Genomic DNA, 18,159 nt, shown 5'->3' with positions numbered 1-18,159 from the left:
CACCTCAAAGAAAACAAAAACAAAGAAAAATATAATAAATAAATAAATAAAAATAAAAAATGTTAAAGTGGGCTGGGTGTGGTGGCACATGTCTTTAATCTCAGCACTGGTAGAGGCAGAGGCAGGTTGGGTCTCTGTAAGTTCAAGGCCAGCCCGGTCTACAAGGTGACACCCTGTCTCATGAAAACAACAATAAAACAAGAACCACAACCAAACAAAAAGTGCTTTAAGCAAACAATATGTGATGTCACAAACTGTAACTCCAGCACTTGGGAGGCTGAGGCAGGAGAGTTACCTGAATTCATTGTCGTGAGACCGTTTCAGAAACAGGACAAAGCGCACGGCTGCTGAAATGGCTCAGCAGGTAAAGGCGCCCGCCTCTGAGCTTTGAGCCTGAGTTCCATCCCCAGGACCCACATGGTGGAAGGAGAGGACAGATTCCCAAAGAAAGTTGTTCTCAGATCTCCAGACTGGTGCCATGGCCCATGAAAACACACACACACACACACACACACACACACACACACACACACACACACACATACACTCAAGAACTGTGGCTTTGTTGGGGGGGGGGGTCCAGGGACCTAAGTCCCTGTTCAGGGCACCGAGGCAAGCTTCCACCTCTTAAAGGGTTCCTATGAGGAGGAGAGAGGAATAAGAAACTTGTAGATAGAAAGATAACAGAGAGGAGACAAACAGAAACACAAGATAGCTTTGGGAGGTCCTGGATCAAAATCCACCGGCCCCTTCTGTCTCTTCAAAAGGGCTTTTTATAACAATGCCAAGGGGTGTGGCAAAAGCCCTCCCCTTGCTAGATCAAAGCACACAGCACAGCCAAGTGCAGACCCTTCCAAACACCTGGTAACCACACCCATGGTCAAATCATCCCCTTATGCAGCCCTGCTGGGTAAAGCAAACTCGGATCTCACTTCGAAACCTCTGAGGGTCTCCACACTTTGTGACTCTCGATCTGTTGCCCTTAGCCTGGGGAAGAATGGTTCAGTCCCAACTGCACAGAGCGGTGCCGCTGCATGCCCGGTAGCCGGATGGAGTGCCAGATCTCTCAGTGCGGGACACACACTGTCTGCCAGCTGCAGAATGGCCAGTATGAATGCCAGCCCTATGGTAAGCACTGGCCCTCACGCGGTTATGGTGAGAGGGTGGGTGGGACACTCTGGAGTGCATTTGCTATTCCCATCACCACATCGGCATGTGTTCTGTTCTGATCCCAGAAAGTCATCCCTCCTGTCTGTCTAAATCATTACTCTGTCAGAGTGGGTGAGAGCCTGTATCCTCCACATCTCCCTTGAGCAGTGGAGCTGGGAATATCTCTGGGTAGGAGAGGCTGGGGTGTGGAATTCAGTCAAGTGGCACACTGGAAACAGCTTCCTACATCTCCATTCCCCTTCTCTGGCAGGCAGTGCTACCTGCCTGGTCTATGGGGACCTTCATTTTGTCACCTTTGATGAGAGGGACATCGACTTCACAGGGACATGTACCTATATCTTGACCCAAATCTGCGAGAACACCACAGGTAGGAGATTGGAGCCAGAGCAGGGGGTGGGGGTGGGTGGGAAGGGGCTGAGATTATAGAGTAAGTGTCAGGCATGGAGACACAGGAGATGGTCGAACAGGGTTGGTGACAGATGGCAGCAAGGGGCTGCACTGGACCAAGGCCCTCTGTTAAGCAGCAGCTGGGATGTGTAGGGCACACAGAGACAGTGCTTTCAGGCCCCCATCCTGGGGAAGTGCAGCTGAAGTTATCAATGGCCTGCTACTGTGGGAGGTTCCCTGGGCAGAGGGACAGTTACTGGTAAAGGGACTCTTGCTGGAGGATGTGGCTCAGTTAGTAGAGTGCTTGCCCAGTGGGCATGAAGCCCGGGTTCCACCCCCAGAGCCTCAGCAGTGTGCAGTGCATGCCTGTCCTCTCAACACTGGGCAGGTGGATCTTCAGGAGTTCAAGGTCATCTCAGCTACAGAGTTTGAGACCAGCCTGGGCTACATGAAACAGGGTGACAGGGACTCATGAATGAACAAGACTGCCTGAAGATGTCCCAGTCCATGGCGGGGAGACAGGCAACCACAAAAGCAGACGGTCATGCCACGTCCCTTTCTCTTTGGGTTCTGAGACCCTTACCAAGTCTCAGGGCCATATCACTGAACCTTCTGTCTGCCCCATAGTGCCAAGGTGGGCACCGCCACCAACAGGGTCTCAGAAAGCAGAGGATGGGGTGGTACATGTTTTTAATCCCAGCATTCTGGAGGCTGAGGCAGGAAGACTGTCAGTTTCAGCTTGGGATACATAGTAAGAGCCCTGACTGGGTTTCACCCCTAGCACCACATAAACTGGATATGGTGGCACATGTCTATAATGCCAGCAATTGGGAGGCGAGAGTGGTACTCTCAAGAGTTCAAGGTCATTCTTAGCTAGCCTAAGCTATAATGAGACCCTGTCTGAAAACAACCAACCAACCAACCAACCAACCAAACAACCAACCAACCAACCATCCATCCAACCAACCAACCACCCAACCACCCAACCAACCAACCAAACAAACGTTTGTGACTTGGCCCTTCCTCTCTCCATCTAGAACCATCCTTTAAGATAACTGCAAGCACTGAGGAACGTGGAGTAGAAGGTGTATCCTCCCTGGACAAAGTCTTCATCACCCTGCCAGAGACTACCATTACCATGATCAGGGACAGATACACACTGGTGAGTCCTATCCTTCACTCTCCCCCACCAGGCTTCAGTCAGCCCCACCTGTCCCCAAACCCTGTTAAGGATGGGCTTAACAAAATAATGATGGTGATGCTTCAAACCAGTCCAGGTGAGAGAGGCTGGAGGGATGCTGTGGAGGGTGATGCCTTTTAGCCTTGGATGTGATGTTAGAGTCTTAGGGTTCTCCTGGACTCCTGGATCACTCTCTCTGTCTCCTCTATCTGCCAGATTGCAGAACAAAGAGTCACCCTCCCAGTGATACCTTCAAATGGCATCTTTGTGGGTCTAAGCGGGCGATTTGTGGAGCTGAGGACAACATTTGGTTTGCGTGTGAGATGGGATGGTGACAAGCAGCTTTTTGTGACTGTGCCCAGGTAAGGGGAGGCAGCCTAGTCAGGAAGCTGACATTTCTCTCTCAGAATGCTCCACACCCCCCCACCATTGCAGTCCCTCAGGGTTAATCGTTTATATATGTCCTCAAAGCTGGGACGCAGCTAACCTGGGCAGCAGAAGGGAGACAGTAGGAAGTAGGGTCAGGACAGTGAGATAACAGCAGGATGCGTACACAAGTCCTTGGGAATGTGCTGGAAAGAATCGCTCGGGGACTCTGGGAGCTGTCAGAAGAGCTGATGCTGGACACGTTCTTCAAGGAAGAGTGGCTCCCCAGATGAATGGATAAGGACAAGTCAGGCTTTGTGGAAAAGGTGACAGAGGGACTAGGGAGGTGACTGATCTGGTAAAGAGCTAAGTTCCACCCCTGGAAAACACACACACACACACACACACACACACACACACACACACACACACACCAAAAAAAAAAAAAATCTGGGGACAGTAGTGTGCTTATAATACCAGTGCTAGGGAAGCAGGGATGGAAGGACTCTGGGGGCTTGCTGGCCACCTACTCTAACTGAATGGGCGAGCTCCAGGGTCAATGAGAGACCCTCGCTCATAAATGAAGGTGGAGGAGGCTGAGAAGATAGTTCAGTGGGCAAGGGTTCTTCTTGAACAAGCACAAGGACCTGAACTTGAATCTTAAAAAAAGCTGGACTTGGCTGTGTGTGCATCTGGAACTCCAGTGTTATGCGGGCCAGAGACCGGAGGATCCCTGGAATTTGCTGCCTGCCAGCCTAGTTCCAGATTCAGCGAGAGACCCTGTCCCAAAGACATAAAGTGGAGAGTGATCAAGCAGGACATCCAACTTCCTTCTCTTGCCTCTGAGTGCACATGAGAGTATTTAAAACACACTCACCAGGGCTGGATAGATGGCTCAGTGGTTAAGTGATTAAGAGAATGCTCTTAACCACACCAGAGGACCCAGGTTAAATTCTGAGCATCTACACAGCAGCTCACAACTGCCTGTAATTCTATTCCCAAGGGACACGATGCCCTCTTTTGACTTCTGTGGACACTGCATGTATGTGGTGCACATATATACATGCAGGCAAAACACCCATATGCATAAAATAAAAACACATGCTGGGTGATAGTGACACACTTCTTTAATTTGGGAGGCAGAGACAAGCAGATATCTGAGCTCAAGGCCAGCCTGGTCTACAGAGTGAGTTCCAGGACACGGAGAAACCCTGTCTCAAAAAACCAAAAATCAACCAACCAAAAAAAACAAAAAACAAATGAAAAAACACTAAAACACATATTCACACATACATACTAAAAAGAAAAAATAAGGGGGACAGACCTGAGGAAGATACCCATTGTTGACCTCTGGCCCCCACATACATGCATGCCTGTGCATCTACACCTGCATGTGAGTGTATACACACACTGAGAAAGATAGAGAGGGGGGGTGGGGAGAAACACATTCTTGTTTAAAGCCATGAGAAGGTAGAGGGCAGCGAAGGATGTTGAGCAGAAAGGTCAGAGGAGATCCTGTATAGATAGATGCTCAGGCTGGGGCCTGTCACAGAATCTGTTAAGAGTGGGTAGTCTCAACCCCCTCCTGTCTCTTACCATCAGGGCACACAGCTCACCGTTCCCTTGCTGTGGTCTCTGATGACTTACCCCTCTCCCGGACCCACAGTACCTACTCAGGCAAACTCTGTGGTTTCTGTGGGAACTATGACGGGGACAGCAGCAATGATTACCGGAAGCCGGATGGCACAATGACACATGATGAGGATCAGCTGGGGAAGAGCTGGCAGGTAGAAGAGGAAGAGGACAAGAAGTGAGTGGGGCTCCCCCCAGGGGCCGGGGGTGGTCCTCCATTTTCAACCCTCTGACTGTGCCCATTTTAAGATCTATCAGAGCTGGGCTTAGCTGTTCGTGCCTGTCATTCCAGAAGAAACTGAAATGTCTGGAGCTGCAGACATGGCAAGATCCAGTTTCTAAAATCCAAGAGCTGGGGATATAGTTCAGTGGTAGAGCACCTGCCTAGAATCCCCCAGTGAGGGGCTGGGGTGTGGCTCAGTGGTAGAGCACCTGCCTAGAATCCCCAGTGAGGGGCTGGGGTGTGGCTCAGTGGTAGAGCACCTGCCTAGAATCCCCCAGTGAGGGGCTGGGGTGTGGCTCAGTGGTAGAGCACCTGCCTAGAATCCCCCAGTGAGGGGCTGGGGTGTGGTTCAGTGGTAGAGCCCCTGCCTAGAATCCCCCAGTTAGGGGCTGGAGGTGTGGCTCAGTGGTAGAGCACCTGCCTAGAATCCCCCAGTGAGGGGCTGGGGTGTGGCTCAGTGGTAGAGCACCTGCCTAGAATCCCCCAGTGAGGGGCTGGGGTGTGGCTCAGTGGTAGAGCACCTGCCTAGAATCCCCCGGTGAGGGGCTGGGGTGTGGCTCAGTGGTAGAGCACCTGCCTAGATTCCCCCAGTGAGGAGCTGGGGTGTGGCTCAGTGGTAGAGCACCTGCCTAGAATCCCCCAGTGAGGGGCTGGGGGTGTGGCTCTTTAGTGGAGCACTTGTCTAGTACACACCAGATGCTGGGTTTGATCCTCAGCAATGTAAAAATTGAAGCAAAAGTAATGGGGTTAGGGGTCGGGGGAGTTTGGTAGTACCTGCCTGTGATCTTTACGTTTCCAGGACTATAGGAATGTCAAGGCCAAGCCTGGGCTAACGTAGTGAGATTGTCTCAAAAAGAACCAATTAAGCTCACTAGCATTGCCCTTTTCTCTCTCCCTACCTGGAGACTCCAGCTGTTCCACCTCGTTTGGGCTCTTCCAGTCTTGCTGACTGCTTGGGTTGGGTCTCTTCCAGGTGTCAGAACAAGAAGAGCCCCCCATCGTGTGATTCAGCCTTGGGGAGAACTATGTCGGGGTCCAACTTATGTGGCCAGCTTGTTGACCCAAAAGGAACCTTTGAGTATGGAGGAAGGCGGATGGATGGGCTGCCTGCGGTTGCTAGGCACTAGGGTTTCTCTGAGGTGGAGCATAGAGGCTCTGCCCTCTCCTGCCCTCTGAGTTAGCTTCTCTCCCCAGGGCATGCCTGCTCTATATGAAGGCCTCATCCTTCTTGGATAACTGTGTAACGGACATGTGTAGCTTCCAGGGGCTCCAGCAGATGCTCTGTGCTCATATGTCGGCCATGACTGCCACCTGCCAAGAAGCCGGCTATGCCGTGAAGCCCTGGAGGGGACCCGAGTTCTGCCGTGAGTTAGGACCCAAAGCACTGGGGGACGATCTGGTACAGCTTCCTCTAGATACAGACATGGTACAACCTGTTGATTCCCTACTCCAGTTACATATGAGGACAGGGTAGTGAGGAGAGTTGGAAAGATGTCTGAGAAAAATCAGTAAGCTGGCTGGACAGCTGTCCTGTAATCTCAGCTGCTTGGGAGGCCGAGACAGAAGGATCTCAAGTCCAAGACCAAGCTGGGCAACTTAGGCTTATTTCAAAACAAAAAGACAAAAAGAGGGCTAGGTGCATGGCTCAGCAGTAGAGCATATGCCTAGAATCCATTGACGGGGGCTGGGGTTATGGATTAGTGATAGGGTGCTTGCCTAGAATCTATCAGTGAGAAGTTAGGGGTGTGGCTCAGATGCAGAACACTTTTCTGATGTGGCTAAGACCCTGGATTGAATCCTCAGTGGGGGTGGGGGCGTGGGGGGTGGGCAGGAGAAGGAAGAAGATGAGGAGGAGGACAAGAAAGAAGAGAAGAAATAGGAGAGGAGGAAAAGGACGAGGAAGAGGAGAAGGAAGAGGAGAAGGCAGATCAATAACCATCCACAGTCACTTGGTTCTGTAGGGAAGAAGACAGTGTACTTTTGTGCCCCCCCGGTTCTCATCACATTCAGTGCAGACTGAATGGGCGAGGCTGTACTGAAGCTCTGGCATGGACACCCCAGTCCTCTGGAGAAGCTGCATTAGCAGACATCCATCCCCAGGTCCAGGCTGTTCATGGCTTGCTGGGTACCACACATGCTTACTGAGAATGTCGACATATCAGAGTGCCTGTATCCTCTAATTTGTAGCTCATCTGCCTTCCATGGAGGGCCTTTGTAGCACCCAAGTAACAAGCTTGGTTTAGGCAGGGCTTTGGTTTGCTCTTGGAGCCGAGTCTCATGCAGCCCAGGCTAGTCTTGAGCTCACCATGGCGCTTAAGATGGCACTGTTCTTGATCCTCCTGCCTCCACCTCCTGGTGCTGGGACTGCAGGCATGCACCATCACAACCAGCTGATGTGGCGTGGAACCCAGGGCTTCATGCGTGCATACAGGCACTCTACCAAGCGAACCACACCCTCAGCATGCAGGCAACTCTTTTAGCTTCTAGCCGCAAGCCCTACCGGTCAGCTGGGCTCCTGGGCTCATCTTCTCCAAGCCATATTTCTCGATATTGGTCACAGCATCGCTGGCTGGGACCTTCTTAGCATGTTCCCTCCTTCTGTACCTGGTCTCATCTGTCTCCTTTTGAAATCACTTTCTGAGTCAGGTTCTCACTCTGCAGCCCAGGCTGGCCTGGAATTCTTAATCCTGCTGCCACAGCCTCCTGACTCCTGGATTTACAGGTCTGCACTACCACGTCCAATTTGCCTGTTTTCTTACCTAAGCTTCTCCCTCCACAGCCTTGGACTGCCCTCAAAATAGCAGGTACTCCCTGTGTGCCAAACCCTGCCCGGACACCTGCCATCCTGGATCTGCTCTCCAGCCCTGCCCAGAACAGTGTGTGGAAGCCTGCGAGTGTGACCCTGGCTTCATCCTCAGTGGTTTTGAGTGTGTCCCTCGATCGCAGTGTGGGTGCACCAATGTTGAGGGACGCTACTTCAAGGTGAGCAGCTGGCGTGAATCCCTCAGCCCTAGAGACAAAAGGACTTGCTCTGAGTTTCTGAAGCCCTGTGCTGATGCGGGGGAGTGGAGGATGCCAGGCATCCTGCTCTATCACTTTCTGCCCTATTTCCCTGGAACAGCGTCTCCCACTGCACGTGGTACACTACTAAGCCTGTTCGATACCAGCCTTCTGCACCTAAGCCCAGAGCTTCAGGAAGACAAGACAGCCGGCAGGGAAGCCATCTCTTACTGCTCTCCCTTCTGTACCCCAGATACAGGAGCAGTGGTTTAATCCAGACTGCAAAGAGATCTGCATTTGTGAAGGCAACAACAGTATTCGCTGCTGGCCCTGGAAGTGTAAGGCCCAGGAAGCCTGCAGCCATAAGGAAGGCATATTAGGCTGTCATGCCCAAGGTGAGCAGTCAAGTCAGCATGGAAGGTGAGCAGGGGCTTCATTTGAGAGGATGGCGATGGTTCACACTGATTGTCAACTTGACAGGTTCTAGAAACAAGTCTTTGGTGGTGTCTGTTAGCAAGTTTCTAGATTCAGTTAATGGAAGTGAGAAGACCCACACTAAATGTAAGCCTCATCATTCATGGGCTGGGGTCCTGGACTACATAAGAAAGAGAAGTCGAGTTGAGTGCCAGCATTCATCTCTCTCTGCCCCGCTGACTGAGGATGTCATGGGAGCTGTCTCACACCCCCTTCACCGTGCTTTCCCACCATGATGGTTTTCCCTACACACTGTAGGCCAGAACACACCATTCTTAGCTTAAGTTGCTTTTGTAAGGATTTGGTAATATAGTAATATAGAGTAATATGGTAATGGAAAGTAATAAGGAAAGTAAAATATAGTAATGTAGAAAGCATTGCTAAAAGCAGCTTTCCCAAAAATAGGGGCTCAGCTAGAGATTGTGTGTTGGTCATCTTACTGAGATTGGAACAAATATTGAGAAAGACCCATTTATATATTTTGGTTTGTATGAGACAGGGTTTTCTCCGTGTAGTTTTGGTACCTGTCCTGGAACTCACTCTGTAGACCAGGCTGGCCTCGAACTCACAGAGATCTGCCAGGCTCTGCCTCCTGAGTGCTGGGATTAAAGGCGTGCGCCACCACTGCCCGGCCTGAAAGACCCCGTTATAAAGACATTTAGCTGCTGGGGTGGTGCCTGCCTGGAATCCCAGCATTTGGGAGGTGGAGGCAAGAGGATCACGAGTTTGAGGTCATCCTCAGCTAGTCTGAGCCCAGTGTCAGCTATAGGAGACTGTGTCGATATTTAATTTTAAATTTTGTGTTTGTGTCTGTGTGTGACTGGGTGTACATGTGAGTGTAAATACCTGAAGAAGCCAGAGAGGGTGCCGCACACCCTGGGTTTGCAGTTACAGATGGAAGCTACCCGAACTGCACATCGTAGGTGCTGGGAACTGAATTCCGGCTGCGGAGGCAGCGAGTCCTCTTCACTTACCCTGCACCATCTTTCCGGCGCAGAGACTGTTTAAAAAACGCAATAACAGAAAGAAAGGAAGGAAGGAGGAAGGGAGAGAGAGAGAGACAGACAGACAGGAAGGAAGGAAGAAAGGAAAGAAGAAAGAAAGAAAGAAAGAAAGGAAGGAAGGAAGGAAGGAAGGAAGGAAGGAAGGAAGGAAGGAAGGAAAGAAAGAAAGAAAGAAAGAAAGAAAGAAAGAAAGAAAGAAAGAAAGAAAGAAAGAAAGAAAGAAAGAAAGAAAAAGAAAGAAAGAAAAAGAAAAAAGAGGAAGGCGACAGAAGGTGGATCCGGGGAAGACGTGAATCTGCGAAACCGGGAGCTTGACAGAAGACGCTGCTCTCGGCTGTGAGGAGCCTAGAGCGCAACAGGAAATTCCTTCAGGAAAGATAGGAAGAGCAGCTGCCCAGCGAGGGCTCTGGGTCTGAGAGGAGCCGCCATGAGGAACGGCAGGTACTTCCGGGAGGAGCCGCCATGAGGAGCGCGGCAGGTACTTCCGGGAGGAGCGGCCGTGAGGAGTGCGGCAGGTACTTCCGGGAGGAGCCGCCGGGAGGAGCGCGGCAGGTACTTCCGGGAGGAGCCGCCGGGAGGAGCGCGGCAGGTACTTCCGGGAGGAGCCGTGAGGAGCGAGCGCGGCAGGTACTTCCGGGAGGAGCCGCCGGGAGGAGCGCGGCAGGTACTTCCGGGAGGAGCCGTGAGGAGCGAGCGCGGCAGGTACTTCCGGGAGGAGCCCCAGCCGGACCGTGATAGGCACTTCCGGGCACCAGTTTCCGTCAGGAGCGCCGCTGGGGGAAGATTCCTCTGAGAACCTGAGGACGCTCGAGCAGGAAAGAGAAGAGCCGAGAGGAGACTCCGGGAAGACGCGTCATCTGCAGGTCCTGGACCTGGTGCTCTGCCCAAGATCCAGTGTGCTCGAGCCCTCCGAGGAGGCCGCGAGCGGAGGGCTCCACCGAGTTTCCAGAAACACTGGGTAGAACGTGCGAGCCTCTGGTTGTGGGGAAACGTCTGGTCCTAGAATGTGTTTCCTTCCATAACCTTAAGCTCCACGCGACCCATTGCTTTCTGTTACCGCGTACATTCTTGGTGAGGTTGTTGTAATGTGTCTTTATTCTTTTGTATTGTTTGTCGAGACAGGGTTTCTCTGTGTAGCCCTGACTGGCCTGGAACTCACTCTGTAGCCCAGGCTGGCCTCGAAGTCAGAGATCCCCCTGCCTCTGCCTCCTGAGTCCTGGGATTAAAGGTGTGCACCACCGCCCAGTTACGTGTCTTTATTCTTTGGAGCAGATATGGTGTACACTTTCAGAAAAAAGCCAATTTGCTGGGCGGTGATGGTGCACACCTTTAATCCCAGCCCTTGGGAGGCAGAGGCAGGCGAATTTCTGTGAGATTGTGGCCAGCCTGGTCTACAGAGTTCCAGGACAGCCAGGGCTGTTACACAGAGAAACCCTGTCTCAAAAAACCAAAAATAAAAAGAGCAATCACCAACAACAAAATATTCAAAACCAAAAACCAACCACAACAAACAAAAATAAGAAATAAGCCATTTAATTTGTTTAAGGACTTTTGTTGGAGGAGTTTTTATTGATTTCTTGCCTTCAGACATAAGAGTAATGCGGCAATTTGAAGTCAAAAGAGTTGGGCCTCTTTTATTAGTGGTTGATCATTCTGTGGAGGAGTTCATCTTTTTTAAGGTCAAGCTGACATTTTCTTTGGCCTAAATGTCACTGATCTTTGCCACCAAAGAGTTTCTTGGATTCTGAGTTTGTGGCTGCATGATTACTACATGTCCTACCAGCAGGCTGAAATTTTTCATCCCTCAAATAATACAGGGGAGCGAATCTGCCGAACAGTTTCCACCTGACACCAAGCCATGACTGGGAGCAATAGCTACTAAGAGCAAAATTTCCCTGGAAAATCCTGATTTGGCATTGTATTTTGAGACTCCTTCTAATCTCATGAAGCAAAAGCAAGGCATTTCTCGAACATAAGTGTTCTAGTTTGTTTTCTGTGCTGTCTGTGGTAAACATCAGGGCCAAAAGCAGCTTGGGAGGGAGTAGGGTTATTTCAGCATACAGGTTAACAGTTCTTCATTGAGGGACGCCAAGGCACGGACCCGGAGGCGGGAACTGAAACGGAAGAGTATGGAGAAACAGTGCTCCTGCTTGCTTCCAGTGTCAAGTTCAGCTGTCTCTCTTAAACAGCCTAGGACCGCCTGCCGAGGGATTGTACCACTCACAGTCGACTGGGCCTTCCTACATCAGCTAGGAATCATGAAAATGCCCCCCAGATATGCTCACAGGCCAGTCTGGTGGAGGCAGGTTAGCAACTGAGGTCCCCTCCTTCCAGGTGTGTCAGATGGTTATCTGAAGCTAATGATGGCAGTAAGAACCCCAAGTTAAGGCTGTCTGCTGTGATTTGTAATGCTCAGTTCCATTCTCCCGAATTTCTATGGATTTGAAAATACTACTACTTTTGTTCATTTGGGCTTAGATAGAAGCTACTCATAAACGTAGGTCTTTTTTTTCCCTAAAGCCAATCAGCCAAAGAATGATGGGAGGAGAGGGGAATAGTTGAGAGCAGAGGAGCAAATGTCTTGAGGTCTGTTGACTGGAATGTTAGCCCACAATCCTTTGAGGCCATTTGTGTAGAAGTAATTGGACTGTGTGAAAAATCAATAAATGTCTTATTATTTAATAAAAGGAGGGGGAGGAAGAAGAGGGAGAGAAGAAAGGAGGAAGAAGGAGAGGAGGACAAGGAGGAGGGTTTCTTTGGTCTCCCAGGTTGGGAGGTTTCACTCTGTGATCATTTGATTTTGTTGATTTGGGTTCCATGATTAGGCAGTACATCTTGTTGGGAGACATGACAGAACAAAAAATTGCTTACATTATGGCTGGGAAAGAACCAGAAAGAAGCTAGGATCCCACAATCCCCTTTCAACAACATCCCCCCACTGACCTCAAACCTTCTGCTACACCTAAAGTTTTCACCACTTCCCAACAACATTGAGCTAGAGAATCAAGATTTGGCACATGAGTCTTTGGGATTCCACATCTAAACTTTCAGAGTAGGATCAGCATCTTCAAGGGCTAAGAAAGTGAAATTGAGGATGGCAGTCTTTGTTCTTGACCTTCCTGGGCCAAGCCAACACGTCTTCCCAGAGGAGACTGAAGTTCAAGGATGTGTCATGAGTCCCACCTCAAAACAGCCTCCCCAGGATGGCAGCCTTGACTTGAGGCTTCTGGGGGGTGGCGCAGTGAGACACCAAAGCCTGCCCTTTCCTCCCCAGGTGAAGCCACCTGCATTGCCTCTGGTGACCCCCACTACCTGACGTTTGATGGAGCTTTGCATCATTTTATGGGCACCTGCACTTACGTCCTGACCCGGCCTTGCTGGTCCAATTCTCTAGACAACTTCGTTGTGAGTGCCACCAATGAGATCCGTGATGGCAACTTGGAAGTCTCCAGTATCAAAGCTGTCCATGTGCAGGTCTTTGACCTCAAAATCTCCCTATTCAAAGGTCGAAGGGTCATGGTATGTGTCTTCTATTGCCTCCTAGAGCCCACACCACCCCCCAGCCTCTTTCTCCTTCCCTTTTCTTTCAGTTACTGCTATTTTTGAAGTAGGCTCGCATGTGTCCACACTGGCCCAGAACTTGCTTATGTAACTGAGGATAACTTTGAACTACCAGCCCCACCCCCTGCTTCCACCTCCAAGAGCTGAGCTCCAAGACACCTCCATTCTGTTCTCTGTTCTTTTAACCATGCCCCATTTGGTCTTTGTCCCAAGTTTCTGACTTTCTCTACTATATCCTGCCCATTTCTGCAGCTGAACAACCAACGGGTGGCACTACCTGTGTGGCCTTTGAAAGGACGGGTGGCCATTAGGTTGAGCGGCATCTTTGTCCTGCTCTACACGAACTTTGGGCTTCAAGTTCGATATGATGGAAACCACCTGGTGGAGGTGACAGTGCCTTCCTCGTACACCGGCTCACTCTGTGGGCTGTGTGGTAAGACCCTTGGGGACATCTGCCCCGCTCCCCATGTCTCCATTGGGTGTCCTCAGGACTTGTCAACCAATGAATGAGCTGAGGGCACCAGACCCAAAAGCAGGTACCTGGGAAAGCCAGAGGGAAAGAGGAAAGGGTTTCCAGATGTGATGGTACATGCCTGTAAAACTGGTATTCAGGAGGTAGAGGCAGGAGGATCAGGAGTTCAAGGTCATCCTCTGCTAGGTAGTGAGTTCAAGGGCAGCCTGGGCTTCATAAAACCTGATTCAAAACAAAGATGAAAGGTGCAATGAGAGTGTAGCTCAATTGGTGGAGCTCTTGCCCTGAACGCAGGAAGTCTCAGGTTTCATCCCAGCACTGGATACACTGGGTGGTAGTGTACACCTGTAATGCCAGGACTTGGGAGATGAAAATAAGAGGATGAAGAGTTCAAGGCCATCCTTAGCTACATAGTTAGTTCAAGGCTAGACTGATATACATAAGACCTTGTCATTAAGAAAACAAAACAAAACAACAACAACAAAACCCAGAAAAACAAAAAGACAAAAAGGTTAGCTTTGATGTGGCATTAGGCAGTGTGTCTTCTAGTTGAGAAGGCAGTGGCCTCTGAGCTCTGGGTGACCGCTAAAACTCTGCTGCTTAGTGAGTTCAAGGGCAACACTGCAATGTATGCCACTCCTGTGATGGCTCTCTTCCTTAGGGAACTACAACAATAACAGTTTGGATGACAATCTGCGTCCAGACGGGAAGCCTGCAGGCAACTCACTTCTGCTGGGAACTTCTTGGAAAATACTTGAAGCCTCTGATCCTGGGTGAGCTGGGTATATAGGGATCTGGGACTAGGTGAGTTGAGCCTGGGTGAGTTATGCTTGGGTAAGGTAGGTCTGGTGAGGGCTGAGTCTTAGGGAGCTGGGCCTAGAGGAAATGGACATAGGGAGATGTACATGGGGATCAGAACATAGGGGAACTGGGCATCTGATGAGCTGGGCCTAGGGAAACTGGTCCTTGTGGGGAAGTCTGCCATTGAGTGTTCCTTGTGTATATGGGCTTCCTCTGTGCTGCACACCCTGCTACCAGGAATCCAGTCAATTCTGCTCCTCATCCTCTCTGAGTTTCCAGTGCTGGGGAGGAAACTCAGGGCTTTACTCATGTCAGATACACACTTAACCAATGGCTAGAGTCACATCCCTGACCTGAGGCTGTAAATCTGAAAGGTTGTTCCAACAGGGCTGGGGGTATATCCCAGTGGGTAACGTGCTCTGCTAGCATTCTTGAAGCTCTGGGTTCCATCCCCAAAACCACATAAATCAAGCACGATGGTTCATAGCTGTAATTCCAACAGATGGGAGGTAGAGGCAGGGGTATCAGTATTTCAGAGTCATCTGGGCCATATAATGAATTCAAAGCTAGTTTGGGCTACATGAGACCCTGTCTCAAAAAAGGGGTTGGGAGGGTGGCTTAGCACTTAAGAGTGTTTGCTGTTTTGCAGAGGACCCAGATTTGGTTCCCAGCACCCACATGGTGGCTCACAACTACCTAGAACTACAGCCAAAGGGGATCTGATGCCCTCTTCTGGCCTCTCTAGGCACCTGCACCCATGTGCATATATCCACACACAGACACACACACACAGACACACACACACACACACACACACACACACACACACACACACATAATTAAACACAATAAGCTAAACATTAAAGAATAAATAATAAAATGTAAACAAGCCAGGCTTGGTGGCTCATGCCTTTAATCCCAGCATTTGGGAGGCAGAAGCAGGGGGGTTTCTGTGAGTTGGAGGCCAGCTTGGACTACATGGTAAGTTCCAGAATAGCCAAGATTATGTAGAGAGACCCTGTCTCAAAAAAATGTAAACAGTTAAATAAAATTGTTCGAACTCCTCAGGCCTATGTCAGCTGACTCTTCTTATCCTTGCCTTTGACACAGCCAATTTGAGAAGTCCTGCTGGCCTCTAGCCTCCTGCCTTCCCACTTGAGGGTGCCATTATATTTCCTTTCCATTTCCCCCTCTGTGGCTTAGCTTCGGCTTGGAGGATCCTTCCTCAAGCCTAACCTTTCTAACCTTTCTTCTCCTCCGTATCCAGCTGCTTTGTGGCGGGGGGCAAGTCTTCCAATTGTGAAGAGAATAACATGGACGAGAGCTGGAGTAAAAACTGCTCCATCTTGATGAACCCTCTTGGTGAGCGGCACCTCCTCCCAGGGCCCTTTGTCCTCTGCCCTGGGCGAGAGAGAGCACGGGTCATGATGGGAGGAAGAGCCAGAGCAGAAGCAGATAGAAAGGCAGGAGGTCAACATCCAGGCTTCGATGCAAGTGGACATAAATTAGCTGTACAAGGGCTGAGGAGATAGCTGAGTTGGGCAGTGCCTGTCTTGAAAGCACAGGACCCAAGTTTGATCCCTAGCACCCAAATGAAAAACCTGACTGTGGGGCTGGAAAGATGGTTCAGAGAGCAAAGGCATTCACCGTCAACCGGAAGACTTGGCTTCAGTCCTTGGAATCCATGGAACCACCTCCAGAAGTTGTGCTCTGACCTCCACATGTGTACTGTGGCATGGTTATACCCCTGCCTCACAAAATGATAACAATAAATTAAAAAACAATCCACCCAGGCATGTTGATACACGTGTAATCCCAGTGCTGAGAGAATCCTTAGAGCTCACTGTAACCAGCTTAACTGACTTGGTGTGTTCCAGCTGGGTCAATGAGAGACCATGTCTCAAAAAGCAAGATGGAGGGCTGGAAAGATGGCTTGGAGGATGCAGGTGCCTGCCATCAAATTTCATCTCTAGGGTCCACATGGTGGAAGGAGAGAACGGACTCCTGTGGGCTGTCTTTGACAGCCTGTGGTACATGTGCCCACACACACACACACAAACACACACAGTTAGTATATATAAGGTGGGGCCAGTGAGATGGCTCAGCAGGTAGAGGTTCTTGCTCTGACTTGAGTTTAATCCCCAGAATTCATGTAATTTCGGAAGGAAAGAACTAACTCTACAGAGTTGTTTTCTGACCCCCACATGCCATAGCACATATGCCCATACATGCATATTGTACACAAACAGTAATAATAATGATAATAAATAAAAATTAAAACCCAAGGTGAATGATTCCTGAGGAATGACATCTGAGGTTGTCCTCTGGTCTGTGCATACACCTGCACATGCATGCACCTGCACATGCATACACTTGCACATGCATGCACCTGCACACACACAGATACACGTATATCCCCTAAATTATCTGTACAGAAGCTGCAAGGCCCAGCTTGCCCACTGGGCTCACGCTCCTATCCTCCACCTTGTCTTGTCCTCCAGGGCCTTTCTCCAATTGCCACGAGGCGGTGCCCCCGCAGGCCAGCTTCTCCAGTTGTGTGTATGGCCAGTGTGGGACCAAAGGGGACACCCTGGCCCTGTGCCGCTCTCTGCAGGCCTACGCATCCCTGTGTGCCCAAGCTGGCCAGGTGACTACCTGGCGCAACAGCACCTTCTGCCGTGAGTGACCCCCCCTCCAGCTCCTACAGCCCTTGGTGAATCCCAAGAACCCTGTCCTCTCCCATCCCAAAGCTATGTTCCTCAGCCTGCATCCACACCCACAGGAAGTTCTCTTCCCTACCCATTCTGCCTCTCCAGCTCAGCTCTGCCTTACAGAGCCCAGAGCCTTCTTCCCTCCCTCTCCCTCTTTCCCTTTTCCTTTTTTTTTTTTTTTTTTTTGAGTCAGGGTCTCAGGATCTCATGTAACCCAGGCTCACCTCCAACTTGCTGTGTAGGTGTGGAGAGCTGGGATTACAGGTGTATGCCACCATGCCTGACTCTGTCTGATTTTTATATCATCAAAAATTTGGCCCTGTGTCTAGTTATTGCCCCCTTCTCCCAGGTTTTTTGTTTGTTTGTTTGTTTTGTTTTTGTTTTTTGAAACAGGGTTTCTCTGCTGGCCTTGAACTCACAGAGATCTGCCTGGCTCTGCCTCCCAAGTGCTGGGATTAAAGGTGTGCGCCACCACCGCCCGGCTCCCTTCTCCCAGGTTTTAACAAAACCTTTTTTTAAAAAAATAATTAATCAATTAATCTTGAGACAGGGTCTCACTATGTAACCCTGGCTGCCTGGAACTGGCTATGTAGATCAGGTGCAGAGATCTGCCTGCCTCTGTCTCCTGAGTGCTGGAATTAAAGGCGAGCGCCATCCTCCTGGCCAGAAAGCAGTCTTTAAATTGTTTTAAATTTACTTTGTTTTCTGTTTGGATGTGTTGGTTTTACTGTGTATGTATTTGTGTGTGGTGTGCATGTGGGTATGCCCCCCTTCCTTTCGTGTATATGCAGACCATGATGTGCGTGTGGAGGTCCGAGAACAACGTGCATAAGCTGGGTCTCTCCTTTCATCAGGAGGGTCCTGGGATCAGACTCAGGTCAGCAGGTTGTCAGCAAGCACATTTACTCTCATCTGTTACTGGCCCCGAGGTATTCATTTTTACATGTGTGGGCACACACGTATGCAGATATGTATGCCTGTGGGGTGTGTGTGTGTGTGTGTGTGTGTGTGTGTGTGTGTGTGTGTGTATGTGTGTGTGTGTGTGAAGAGCAGAGGCTGACCTCAGATGTCTCCCTTGATCTTTCCCCACTTTACTTGCGGAGGCAGGGTCTGTCAATAAACCTGGAGCTTTTTCATGGGCTAGTCTAGTTAGCCGACTTGTGCCTGGGACCCCTTGT

General features: G+C 50.2%; 1 protein-coding gene across 1 annotated transcript in view; it reads left to right on the top strand.

Annotated features, from left to right (window-relative positions):
* The window catches only part of Zan (zonadhesin), a 104,651-nt gene that overhangs the window by 16,672 nt on the left and 69,820 nt on the right, over positions 1-18,159 (top strand). Inside the window, 14 exon segments of the mRNA XM_052754990.1 lie at positions 987-1,128; positions 1,421-1,537; positions 2,595-2,719; positions 2,954-3,099; positions 4,770-4,913; positions 5,899-6,036; positions 6,153-6,322; positions 7,738-7,940; positions 8,212-8,353; positions 12,711-12,955; positions 13,250-13,430; positions 14,131-14,242; positions 15,538-15,632; positions 16,772-16,948. Coding sequence (XP_052610950.1) covers positions 987-1,128; positions 1,421-1,537; positions 2,595-2,719; positions 2,954-3,099; positions 4,770-4,913; positions 5,899-6,036; positions 6,153-6,322; positions 7,738-7,940; positions 8,212-8,353; positions 12,711-12,955; positions 13,250-13,430; positions 14,131-14,242; positions 15,538-15,632; positions 16,772-16,948 — 2,137 coding nt within the window.

The sequence above is a fragment of the Peromyscus californicus genome, unplaced genomic scaffold (assembly GCF_007827085.1).
Source record: "Peromyscus californicus insignis strain IS unplaced genomic scaffold, ASM782708v3 Scaffold_2__1_contigs__length_46816999, whole genome shotgun sequence".
Lineage (NCBI taxonomy): Eukaryota > Metazoa > Chordata > Mammalia > Rodentia > Cricetidae > Peromyscus > Peromyscus californicus.
This window is presented reverse-complemented; position numbering and strand designations above follow the sequence as displayed.